The 12613-nt window shown below is 41.7% G+C and overlaps 1 protein-coding gene across 2 annotated transcripts; it reads right to left on the bottom strand.

Annotated features, from left to right (window-relative positions):
* Positions 1 to 3156: 3156 nt before the first annotated feature.
* Positions 3157 to 12550, bottom strand: c8orf76.S (chromosome 8 open reading frame 76 S homeolog). 2 transcript variants are annotated; one of them, XM_018227314.2, is made up of 6 exons: positions 12417 to 12550; positions 10698 to 10793; positions 8467 to 8610; positions 7913 to 8373; positions 5956 to 6088; positions 3157 to 3914 (listed from the first exon to the last, which is right to left on the bottom strand). In XM_018227314.2, the coding sequence occupies exons 1-6, from the start codon at positions 12522 to 12524 to the stop codon at positions 3762 to 3764; spliced, it is 1095 nt and encodes a 364-aa protein (XP_018082803.1). In that variant the 5' UTR covers positions 12525 to 12550; the 3' UTR covers positions 3157 to 3761. The 2 variants fall into 2 exon arrangements, with proteins under 2 accessions (XP_018082803.1, XP_041426787.1); XM_041570853.1 differs by having other exon boundaries at positions 8111 to 8373.
* Between the last annotated feature and the right edge of the window lie 63 nt (positions 12551 to 12613).

Below are 12613 nucleotides of genomic sequence, written 5' to 3'. Positions count from 1 at the left end.
CAGAGCATTTTTTAAGATGGAGTCAGTCATCCCCATTTGAATGCTGGAAAGAGTCAGAAGAAGAAGGCAAATAATTAAAAAAAAAACTATAACAATGGAAAAAAATCAAGGCCAGTTCAAAAGTTGTTTAGAAGTAGCCATTCTATAACATACAAACATTAGTAGGTAGAAATGTTGTACATAATGTTTTGTGCTTCTGTACCAGCCCAAGGCAACCACAGCCCTTTAGCAGTAAAGATCTGTGTCTCCAAAGATGCCCCAGTAGCTCCCCATCTTCTTTTCTGCTGATTCACTGCACATGCTCTGTGCTGCTGTCACTTACTGAGCTTAGGGACCCACTCACAATATACAGTACACATAGAATAGAAATGTCACAATATAAGGCTGATTAGTAATTAATACACATAATTACTACATGGCAGCACAGAAACCAGTGCAATTAGCATCAGAATTGAATAATCAGCAAACCTGTAGCATCATCTTATATTACAGGGGAAGCTCATTTTCTGCTGGATAATTAGTGACGAGCCCTAAGCTTAGCTTCTCAACAGCCAATCAGAGCCCACTGAGCATGTGAGTGTCACAGACACTTTCCAAGATGGTGACCCCCTGTGACAAGTTTGAAGTCCTGGATCATTGCTGCTATTGACAAGCTCAAACTTTAGCCTCACGCAATTAATTCACTATATAAAATTTTTAACTATAGTCATTTTTTTTAGGGTTTAGTTCTCCTTCAAAGGTGAACTAACTCTTTCATCACAGTTTATGTTTATCACAAAGACTCAGCGGGGCTTATTTCTAAACACTGGGCATTTTCATTTTGGGCAGTAACACATAGAAAACAATCAGAGATCATTTTTCAGCCAGCTATAAGTTGAACATTGAAAGCAATCATTGAAAAGATAAGCTCTGTGAAAGGAAAGAAAATAGGCTGTATAATAGCGACCCCTTCTGAACAAATGATAGTTAGCATGTCATATATTTAAAGGGATACTGGAAAAAAATGTTTTCAAAATGAATCAGTTAATAGTGCTGCTCCAGCAGAATTCTGCACAGAAATGCAATTCTCAAAAGAGCAGACAGGTTTTGTTATATTACATTTTGAAATCTGACATGGGGCTAGACATATTGTCAGTTTCCCAGCTGCCCCCAGTCATGTGACTTGTGCCTGCACTTGAGGATGGAACTACTTTCTGGCAGGCTGTTATTTCTCCTACTTAATGTAACTGAATCAGTCTCAGTGGGACTTGGCTTTTACTATTGAGTGTTGTTTTTAGATCTACCTGGGAGCTTTAATATTGTGTTCGGGAGCTGCTATCTGGTTACATTCCCATTGTTCTTTTGTTTGGCTGCTGGGGAGGAGAAAGGGAGGGGGTGATATCACTCCAACTTGCAGGACAGCAGTAAAGAGTGATTGACGTTTATCAGAGCACAAGTCACATGACTAGGGGCAGCTGGGAAACTGACAATATGTCTAGCCCTATGTCAGATTTCAAAATTGAATATAAAAAAATCTGTTTGCTCTTTTGAAAGATTTATTTCAGTGCAGAATTCTGCTGGAGCAGCACTATTAACTGAAGCAAAATGTTTCCCCATGACAGTATCCCTTTAAGAATGACCAGCCTTGTGTATTTTGATCTGCCACAGTAAGGGTAAATGATGTAATTGAACATATATGTACGAGTACGTGATGGTGGTGATATGTGGCTGTGCTAATGGAAAATAAAGAATTTATAAAAAAAAAAATGACCAGCCTACAGGCAGAAGAGTTCTTCAGACTGATAAAGAGAGGGCATATACTGTACATATGAACATGTAAAGACACATCTACCACTGCAGGGAGGAACCAAATATCTCATAGGGGGATTGTATCCTCAATACTGTTCCTTAGTGAGCCTACAAATTCATCATGTCGAGCTGTCATACTTTCTCCTTCTTTCCAAACGCTCCTTAAAGACCCACCTGTTTAAAGAAGCTTATTCCTTGTACCTTAATGGCTGTATCATAAATCACAAATTTGTTTCTAAAATCCTAATGTCTCAATTGTACCCTAACCTTTAGTTTGTAAACTCTAATCTGTAGGGCCCTCTAATCCTATTGTAGTCTGTAACCCTTGTTTGTTATCCTTCATTTATTCCCCATTTGCTATAACCAAGGTAAAGTACTGCGTATCTTGTCGGTGCTATATAAATAAATGATGATGATGTCTAGCATTTCTAGCCTACCTCTTCATCAATGGAGACCCTAATAACGAATATGGTTGGAAAGGCTTTATATTATATACTGAACTTACTGTACCAGCCCAGGAAATAAATATATTACATTTTGATACAAATTTTACTGGTTTCTGTGCTGCCTTGTAGTAATTATCTGTATTAATTACTAATCAGCCTTATATTGTGACATTTCTATTCTATGGGGCACATTTACTATGGGTCGAATATCGAGGGTTAATTAACCCTTGATATTCGACCCTCGAAGTAAAATCCTTCTAATATCGAAGGATTTACCGCAAATGGTTTGATCGAAGGAAAAAATAGTTCAAACGATTCGAAGGATTTTAATCCATCGATCGAATGATTTTCCTTAGATCAAAAAAAGCTTAGAAAGCTTATGGGGAAGGTCCCCATAGGCTAACATTGGTGCGCGGTAGGTTTTAGGTGGCGAAGTAGGTAGTTGAAGTTTTTTTTTTAAAGAGACAGTACTTCGACTATCGAATGGTCGAACGATTTTTAGTTAGATTCCAAGTCGTAGTCGAAGGTCGAAGTAGCCAATTCGATGGTCGAAGTAGCCAAAAAAAAAAACTATTTTAAGTATTTTTCATTCTAATCCTTCACTTGAGCTAAGTAAACGTGCCCTTATGTGTACTGTATATTTTGAGTGGGTCCCTAAGCTCAGTAAGTGACAGCAGCACAGAGCATGTGCAGTGAATCAGCAGAAAAGAAGATGGGGAGCTACTGGGGCATCTTTGGAGACACAGATCTTTACTGCTAAAGGGCTGTGGTTGCCTTGGACCGACACAAAACCACAACACATAACATGCTGCATTTGCTCCCTTCTTCTTTCTATGCCGACAGAACCTATGGTTAAGAATGATGAAGACTTGCAGTAGCAAGTAAACACAAGATGGGAGAGCCAAATAAACGAACAAACTAGTAGAAAAGAACATTGATTTAATGACAACTAAGAATAACACACTTTTTCATATTTACACGTTTACATCTCTTAGAGGCACATTTATCAGAGGTCGAATTTCAAATTCATGTGAATTATTTTTAATAATAAAATTTGAATATACTCGAAATTCGTTCGGGGGGTTATTTAATAAAAAAATCGAATATCTAAAACTCAAACGAATATTACCGACCCGAAAACTCAAATTCAACTAAACTTGAATGCAGTTTTTTCTCAGAAAAAAACTTGATTGTCAGGAAGGCTGGTAACATGTTCCTTGGACCTCTCCCATTGACTTGTAAATGAATTCGGACGGTTTTAGGTGGCGAATAGTCGAATTTGAGTTCTTAAAGGGCCACGGTGTGATAAATCTCTAAATTCAAATCGAGTTTGGATTATTCACAATTTTGACCATAAAAAAAAATTCGAATTTTCAATTTGACCATTAATAAATCTGCCCCCTAATGTTTGACTATTGTAGCAAAGGGAACAATAGTCCGGTATTTGTCCCAAGAACTGGATTTCTGTTACTGAAGGTGATCAGCTGGTTATAAATTCTGGTGCTTTATGATCCCATTATTAGGCCTCTAGCAGGAGTAGAGCGAGACGATTTTCTGGAACCACTTGTCTTTAAACTCGGAATCGGAGGGCATTCTGAATGTGGACAGCGCCAGAGTGCTTTTTGTGTCAGCAGCCCCTTCATCTTTTATATGTTCTGGCAAAAGATCTTCTCCCATCATCTAGGAAAAAAAGCAGGTCATAAGTAGCCTGGATATGGATTTAATAGAAACATATGCAAGGTAAAAGCTTTCTCCCAAAATAGGCATATTCTGCTTTACTATACAAGTATGGGATCCATTATCTGGAAACCCATTATCCAGAATGCTCCGATTTACGGAAAGGCCATCTCCCATAGACTACATTATAATCAAATAATTCAAATTTTTAAAAAATATTTCCTTTTTTTCGTAATACTAAAACAGTCGCTTGTACTTGATCCCAACTAAGATATAATTAATCCTTAAAGGAGAAGGAAAGCTACGGAGGCATTTTATTGCCAATAGATTAGCTGCAATAGTACAAGCTAGAATGCTATATTTATTCTGTAGAATGTTTTACCATACCTGAGTAAAAAGCTCTAGAAACTCTCTGTTTGTTTAGGATAGGAGCTGCAGTATTAACATGGTGTGACATCACTTCCTGCCTGAGTCTCTCCCTGCTCTGGGCTCAGATTACAGTAGAAAAGGGAGGGGGTGGGGGAAGAGGAGCAAACTGAGCATGCTCTTGCCCAGGGCAAAGAGGTTTAAGCTGAAGGCAGGAAGTCTGATATAGAAGCCCATGAGTACACAATAGAAGGAAAGAAATGCTGTGTTTCTTTTGACAGAGGACTCAGAGCAGCATTACTTTGGGGGTTTACTGGTATATTTAGATGGAACTTTCTGATAAGGCTTACTTAGTTTTAACCTTTCCTTCTCCTTTAATGGAAGAAAAACCAGCCTATTGGGTTTATTTAATGTTTACATGATTTTCTAGTAGACTTGAGATATGAGAATCCAAATTACAGAAAGATCGGTTATCTGGAAAACCCCAGGTCCTGAGCATTCTGGATAACAGGTCCCATACCTGTACACAGATTATAAATATCATTCCCATCAGTCCTTGCCCCAGTGGAGCATACAATCTAAGGTTCGGGAGATTTTTTTCAGGAGCCAGTTAAGGGCAGAGACACACGCTACGATTCGGGGAGATTAGTCGCCCGGCGACAAATCTCCTCCTCTTCTTCAGGGCGACTAATCTCCCCGAACTACCTTCCCGCTTGCTAGAATGAAAATCGCTCGTGGGATGGCACTCGGAGAGATTTGTTTTCCAAAGTCGCCCTAAGTTTCCTCGTGAGACAACTTCAGGCGACTTCTACAAAACGCAGCGATCCAAGTGCCATCCCCCCGGCGATTTACATTCTAGCCGAAGGCAGGGGAGGCAGTTTGGGGAGAATAGTCGCCCAGAAGAAGAGATTTGTCGCTGGATCCCAAATCGCAGTGTGTCTCTGCTCTTACCTGACTGTTTTGATTTTGGAAGGTGGGGGGAAGCTAGAGCCCGGAGGAATACAAGACAGGCACAGGGAAAGCATACAGACAGCTTGCAGACAGTGCCCTGGCTGGAATCAATCCAAACTCATCCGATTGGCTATCAGCACCCCTAGTTGATTTCAGCAACGATTTTTTATGTTATACGGCATTTAAGGCAGTCTATGAGAAGCTACTCAGTTGTCAGAACCTTCATATATCCTAATGGTGGCCATTAGGGATGGGCGAATTTTTTCGCCTCGTTTCGCCGAAAAAATGACGCCCATAGACTTGTATGGAGACGTGCGTCAAAAAAAAAAAAGACGCGCTACAAAATAATTTCACCGCGCGACAAATTTTTTTTGACGCCCATAGACTTTAATGGGCGTCTGCGACATTTCGCCGGCGGCGAATTTTTGGCGAAACGAAACGGGTCAAATTCGCCCAACACTAGTGGCCATACACCATACACTTCTTTTCTTTTCACGGTTGGCTCAAATAGATTTCAATAATTACACACTGGCAATATCCACAGTACCAAGTGATGACTCTCTAGCAACTGATGGACTGATACATTCGCAGTCAGACAATAGGGATTTCCCATTCTCTCTACCATAAGCTTGAGCTGAACATGTCTCCTATCATGCCACAGTAATTCTGGGGTTTATCTTGCTTCATGTTAATCTAAGTTTACGCTTCACAGGAAGCAGATACTCACCTCTGCCATGTGGCTTTCAATTGTGTCTTTCAGTCTGAAAACCTTCAGCTGCTCTTCGATTTCCCCTTGGGCCTTTAGATTCTTATGCAGCACAAAGGAGGCCTGCTGAGGCTGCACAAGCTGGAGGAGAAGCCTAGAAGTAGAGAAGGCTGATGAGGAGCCACAACATTTCCAGATCCAAGAACAGTAAAGCTCTACTTAAAGGGTTAGTTCACCTTCAAGTTAACTTTTAATATGTTATAGAATGGGCAATTATGGGCAATTTTTCAATTGGTCTTTATTTTTTATGGTTTTTTAATCATTTGCTGTCTTCTTCTGACTCTTTATAGCTTTCAAATGGGGGTCACTGACCCCATCTAAAAACCAAATGCTCTGTAAGGCTACAAATGTATTGCTATTGTTACTAAACTTTCTATTCAGGTCATCCCCCCTATTCATATTCCAGTCTCTTATTTAAAGCAATGCATGGTTGCTAGGGTAATTTGGATCCTAGCAACCCGATTGCTGAAACTGGGGAGCTGCTGAATAAAAAGCTAAATATCTCAAAAACCACAAATGATAAAAAATGAAAACCAATTGCAAATTGACTCAGAATATCACTGTTTATATAATACTAAAAGTGAGCAACCCCTTTAACATCGACTCACTGGGTAAATGCAGTGCACATATAGACCAGTTATATGGAAAGAAAATATTGACCCTGTAATGCTGCAGAAAGCCATGTAAAGGCAAAGTTGCAGATCAAACAATCGTGATTCATAGGAAATGGGGCCAGTCTCGGGCTGTATAAAAGTAAACAAATAGATGGACAATTGAGTAGCACACAGATAAACGAAATATTATTACATTAAGTGAAGGGGTTGCATTCCACTTTTCCAAGGGCCACACACTGAACAATTTCCCACAGAGAACAATTTAATTTTAAGGTTGGCCCAGACAGCAGCTTTTCTCCACCACAGTATCAAGGGAATTGGCTCCTTTACTCTTCCATTGTATTTAATTCCAGTGCAGACTAATCTCAGTGCAGAAGAAATTGAACAATAAGGCCCATTTATCTGCACTGGGCAAAAAATGCATCTGGCCAGTAACCCATGGGAAACAATCAGATTTTTACTGTAATTGCGCAACCTGCAGCTGGCTGAAAAAGCCAATCACTGAGTGATTTGAATGATTACCGTCCCCACATAAAGTATGATTAAAGGAGAACTAAAATGAATGTGGCTAAAAATGCCATATTTTATATACTGAACTTATTGCACGAGGCTAAAGTTTGAGCTTGTCAATAGCAGCAATGATCCAGGACTTCAAACTTGTCACAGGGGGTCACCATCTTGGAAAGTGTCTGTGACACTCACATGCTCAGTGGGCTCTGATTGGCTGTTGAGAAGCTAAGCTTAGGGCTCGTCACTAATTATCCAGCAGAAAATGAGCTTCCCTGGCTGTAATATAAGCTGATGCTACATGTTTGCTCATTATTAAATTCTGATGCTAATTGCACTGGTTTCTGTGCTGCCATGTAGTAATTATTTGTATTAATTACTAATCAGCCTTATATTGTGACATTTCTATTCTATGTGTACTGTATATTGTGAGTGGGTCCCTAAGCTCACAGAGCATGTGCAGTGAATCAGCAGAAAAGAAGATGGGGAGCTACTGGGGCATCTTTGGAGACACAGATCTTTACTGCTAAAGGGCTGTGGTTGCCTTGGACTGGTACAGAAGCACAAAACATCATATACAACATTTCTACCTAGTTCTTTAAGTAGTTAGTTAGGCTTCAGTTCTCCTTTAAGTACACTATAGGCAGTCATATACATATAAACAGAGCTACTGACTTGGTCCCTCTTGAGTCAGCAATATATTTGTCCCTGTATGAGGTCCTCAGAAGGCATCTTCAACTAATATCTGGCTAAAGATTGTCAGCCAGCTACTCGGATCTGTATAACAAGCTGGTTACCTTGCTCGGATGAAAGATGCCCATGAGAACATCAAGAGATCTGTTTTGGTGCCTAATTCCAACAAGGAGAGCCTACAATAATCCACATCAGTTTTATTGATGGGTCTCCCCGTCTGACTACAGCAGTGAGAGATTTCTTTACTTCTGAAAAACATATTCAAGTCCCTTTGCTTTTCTCGTTCCTTTCCTTCCACTGACATGGGATTATTTAACAGTATACTCTCTAGATGCGGCTCAAAGCGATTTTTCTCCACAGATCCTGTCGCCTGATTGGAGGCAGCGAGATGGGCCCTTGTGTAGAATTCAGCCAGTCTCTTCCAAATCCACGGATTCAATGGGTGTAAAGAAATCAGCTGCTGCAAACAAGATATGACTTTTGGCAGGTTCCCCAGATGATCCAATATGGCGACTTGTAGGTTGAGGGTACACGTCAAGTGGTCGGTGTTAAATACACCATTTCCCTAAAGGGGAAATAGAATTGTAACATGTTTTAATAAAATGATTACAGTGATGGCCTTATATTGAGCAGAAATATAGATATAAAATCACCTTACCAGACTCTCGGCTATCTCCAAAGCTTCTGTATATCGTCCCAGGTTAATTAAACAGCGCGCCTGGCTTTCCTGGACGTCCCTTCTCATTGCAGTGTTGGTAGGTGGCAATAGCAGGAAACAACTGCAATAATCCCCAAGAGCTTTCTGAAAATAATAAGGGCAACCATTATAAAAAGCTATCCAGCTATAGTATCTCATTTTTACCCCCTTCAGGTGGACATATTTTGGGGAGGTAAAGGCAGGCATACATGCCCAGATTTGGTTGAGCACTTTGGTCGATTTCTACCTTAACCATCTATATATGTATGGCAACTATGGCAGTTTAATAACACATCCTGCAGGGTTGGATTGGCATGGAGCTCCTAATGAGACCCAGCCATGGACAATTCCCCACCAGCCGCTTCTTATTTCCCCCATATACCCATATTATGCCCATATCATTTAGTATTTGTTACATCTCATGTTGTGCAAGAGAAGTGGGTCCCAGGAGGCTGAGTGCAATGCTCTCGCCTAAGAAAAATATTAGTGCAGTGCTCAGCAAACAGTACTCAGGCTGATGTTCATATTCCCCATAAAATTACTGCATGGATGACCATTAAAAAATGGCCAGTGTCCCATGCTGGGTCTAGAACATTCACTGAGATTTCTGGTTACCCTGTTGAATTTTTGCAGAGAAAATCTAATAATAAATGTATAGCTTCGTGCCCAGGAAACAATACCCAGGGTCAGAGGATTTATTGAAGAAAAGAAGTGCTCCAGGGTAGGAGTGAGTAGCTTTTCTTCAACTTTAACATAGGGGTAAATGACAAGAAAAGCTTCTCCAAGAATAAAAGTGCCTTATGCAGGGCCGCAATCAGGGGGACACAGGGGCCCCGGCTGTGCTGCCTTTTTTGAATTAGCCAGGCCCCCTTGACAGCGCCGAAGAGCCGAAGTCCCAAAGAGCCAAAGTCCCAAAGAGCCGAAGTCCCAAAGAGCCAAAGTCCCAAAGAGCCAAAGTCCCAAAGAGCCAAAGAGCCAAAGTCCCAAAGAGCCAAAGTCCCAAAGAGCCAAAGTCCCAAAGAGCCAAAGTCCCAAAGAGCCAAAGTCCCAAAGAGCCAAAGTCCCAAAGAGCCCAAAGTCCCAAAGAGCCAAAGTCCCAAAGAGCCAAAGTCCCAAAGAGCCAAAGTCCCAAAGAGCCAAAGTCCCAAAGAGCCAAAGTCCCAAAGAGCCAAAGTCCCAAAGAGCCAAAGTCCCAAAGAGCCAAAGTCCCAAAGAGCCAAAGTCCCAAAGAGCCAAAGTCCCAAAGAGCCAAAGTCCCAAAGAGCCAAAGTCCCAAAGAGCCAAAGTCCCAAAGTCCCAAAGAGCCAAAGTCCCAAAGAGCCAAAGTCCCAAAGAGCCAAAGTCCCAAAGAGCCAAAGTCCCAAAGAGCCAAAGTCCCAAAGAGCCAAAGTCCCAAAGAGCCAAAGTCCAGAGGAGCCAAAGAGCCGGTGACGAAGCTGGGAACGAAGCCGAAGCCAGGAAAATGCCCAAAGCCAGGAAAATGCCCAAAGCCAGGAAAATGCCCAAAGCCAGGAAAATGCCCAAAGCCAGGAAAATGCCCACAGCCACGAAAATACCCACAGCCACGAAAATACCCACAGCCACGAAAATACCCACAGCCACGAAAATACCCACAGCCACGAAAATACCCACAGCCACGAAAAGGAGCCTAAAGAACACCAATGTGGTTTTTTAAAGTTTTGCTTAAACCCCTGGCCACCAAAATGTAATATTTTAATACTATATAGGCCCCTGTCCACCAATGTTTTTTTAAATATTCTATGGGGCCTCTGGCACCAATGATTTTTTAATTTATAGGGGTACCCTGGCCACCAATATTTTTTTTTGAAAACTTTTATGTGGGACCCTGCAGGAAAAGTTTATTTTTTACTTATAATGGGGTCCTGAACACCAATGGCTTTTTATAACGGTTTTTAGCACCGCCTTTGTGGCCTTTTTACTGTGGTGTGGGGTGGGGCTGGGCAGGGACCGGGGGGCCCAGAAAATGTTGTGTGGTGGCCTTGGCCTTATGCCCAAGACAAATTAGAAGACATGTAAGTAATTAGCCCTTTAAGTTACTGGAATGTGATGAAATTCCAAACAAGAGGCTAGTGATTTCACTGATCTTTTTACAGAATAGACCATGTCACCCCCCCCCATCCTGAGCAAACTCACATGAAACTGCATAAGGGAACAATTAACAAAAACTGCACCTCAAAGTCTTTCAGTCTGTAGGCCATATCTGCTCTGAACTTCAGCGCGGTGACAATCTCAACGGAATCTTCACTATCCACTTCTTCTGTGAACCACTGGGGGGGGGAGCACACAAAGTCGTAATGTGTAAATGAGATCATTACATTCAGTGTTAATATCAGTGACCCCCAAAACTGGACATTCTCACAGTGCAGAGAATATATATATATATATATATATATATATATATATATATATATATATATATATATATATATATATATATATATATATATAGAACGTATGTTACAACACAGATACACAGAGTCATGAATCGGTGAAATGTTCATTATAGAAAACAGTGATGTAACAATTGATCAGTAAGTGCAATCTGTACGGCTCGCTTAGTTCCATCCAGTATTACGTTTATCAATAATAATCTGATAGAGACTATAGGCATTGGCAGACTTGAGACGCTCATAAACTGCCTAGTAGTGTTAATGGATTATGTTTACGTGAAGATTTCATATACTGGTAGATTTACTTCTCTGTCACCTGCAGCAATAGTTTCCATCTCCTCATAACTTGCACCTGAATTAACGGTAGCCTTGAGCTTAAAAAGGCCTAAAACACATCATAATTAAATTAATTTACAGGCAGTAAGGGGAGTGGCTATGGGTGAAATGGGGGTTGGACATGCCCAAAACACTTAAAGGAACATTATGCTCAACATTCATACAGAGATTAAACGTCTTACAGGGTTTAATTTCCTAAAGAGCATAAGGATTCTCCTCCAGAGAAGTTATTGGTTGCTAAAGTCAATCAGGCAGCCTTTCTCTAGCCCAATAATGTTGCCACTAGGCATACCTCCCAACATTTTGGAAGTAAAAAGAGGGACAAATAAAAAATTTTCCGCACGTAGCGCAGCAATTTTTTGACCACACCCCTTTCTGTGGCCACACCCCCTAATTGCCATGTTTGTTTTACAAAATTTGGCAGGTTATGAAAGTTTGAAAATATTTCTCCTTATCTAAACTGTGTTTTTGTGTCTCAAAATTGTTACAAAGTATCTTATTTGCACCTGTGGCTGTTCTGGGCTCTCTGCTAAAAGCCAATTAAGTGAGAAACTTTGTTTCTTTTTCTGGCTGTTCAGTGCAGAGAAAAAAGGTACTTTCCAGTACAAATGAGGGACTGCGGGTTGAGCTGTCAAAAGAGGGACTGTCCCTCCGAAAAAGGGACAGTTGGGAGGTATGCCACTAGGGGCAGTGTTTCATTAATACACGATTTATGGGAATAGAGGAGGGGGCCCTTCTTAAAGAAGAAAAGCTCGGGGGCGGGCTTACTAGAGCAAGAAAGCTGGGGGACCCTTCCAAGAGCAGTAAAGCTTGGGGTCGGGGCCCTAGAGCAGGAAAGCATGGGGGAAGGGAGGGAAAGTTCGGGGGAGTGGCTCTTCCTAGACCAGGAAAGTTTGGGGAAGGGGCCCTTCCTATAGCAGAAAAGCTTGGGGGAGGGGCATTCCCAGACCAGGAAAGCTTGGGGGAGGGGCCTTCCCAGACCAGGAAAGCTTGGGGGAGGGGCCCGTCCAACAAGCAGAAAAACTTGGGGGGAGGGGCCTTCCTAGACCAGGAGAGCTCGGGGGAGGGGCTCTACCGGAAAGCTGGGGGGCTTCCTAGAGCAGGAAACTATTGACCACCCAGCCTTTAATTTGATACCCACACGGTAGTCCCGGAATAACACACCTGCGGCTCACACTGCTTGGCCACATAAGGTTCCCCTGTCCCCTTCAGTCGAGATGTGGGTTCCGCAAAATCCGAGTCCTCGAAACAAAAACCCATGGTGGCGTCCATGTTGACACCGGAAGCGACACCGCGTCCGGCTGAAAACTATTTCCTAAATGAAACAACAGGCCTCATTCTGCGTTCCTATGACGTCGGGG

This window comes from Xenopus laevis, chromosome 7S (genome assembly GCF_017654675.1).
Source record: "Xenopus laevis strain J_2021 chromosome 7S, Xenopus_laevis_v10.1, whole genome shotgun sequence".
Lineage (NCBI taxonomy): Eukaryota > Metazoa > Chordata > Amphibia > Anura > Pipidae > Xenopus > Xenopus laevis.
The sequence above is the reverse complement of the archived record's forward strand: the minus strand, read 5'-3'. Positions and strand labels throughout refer to the sequence as shown.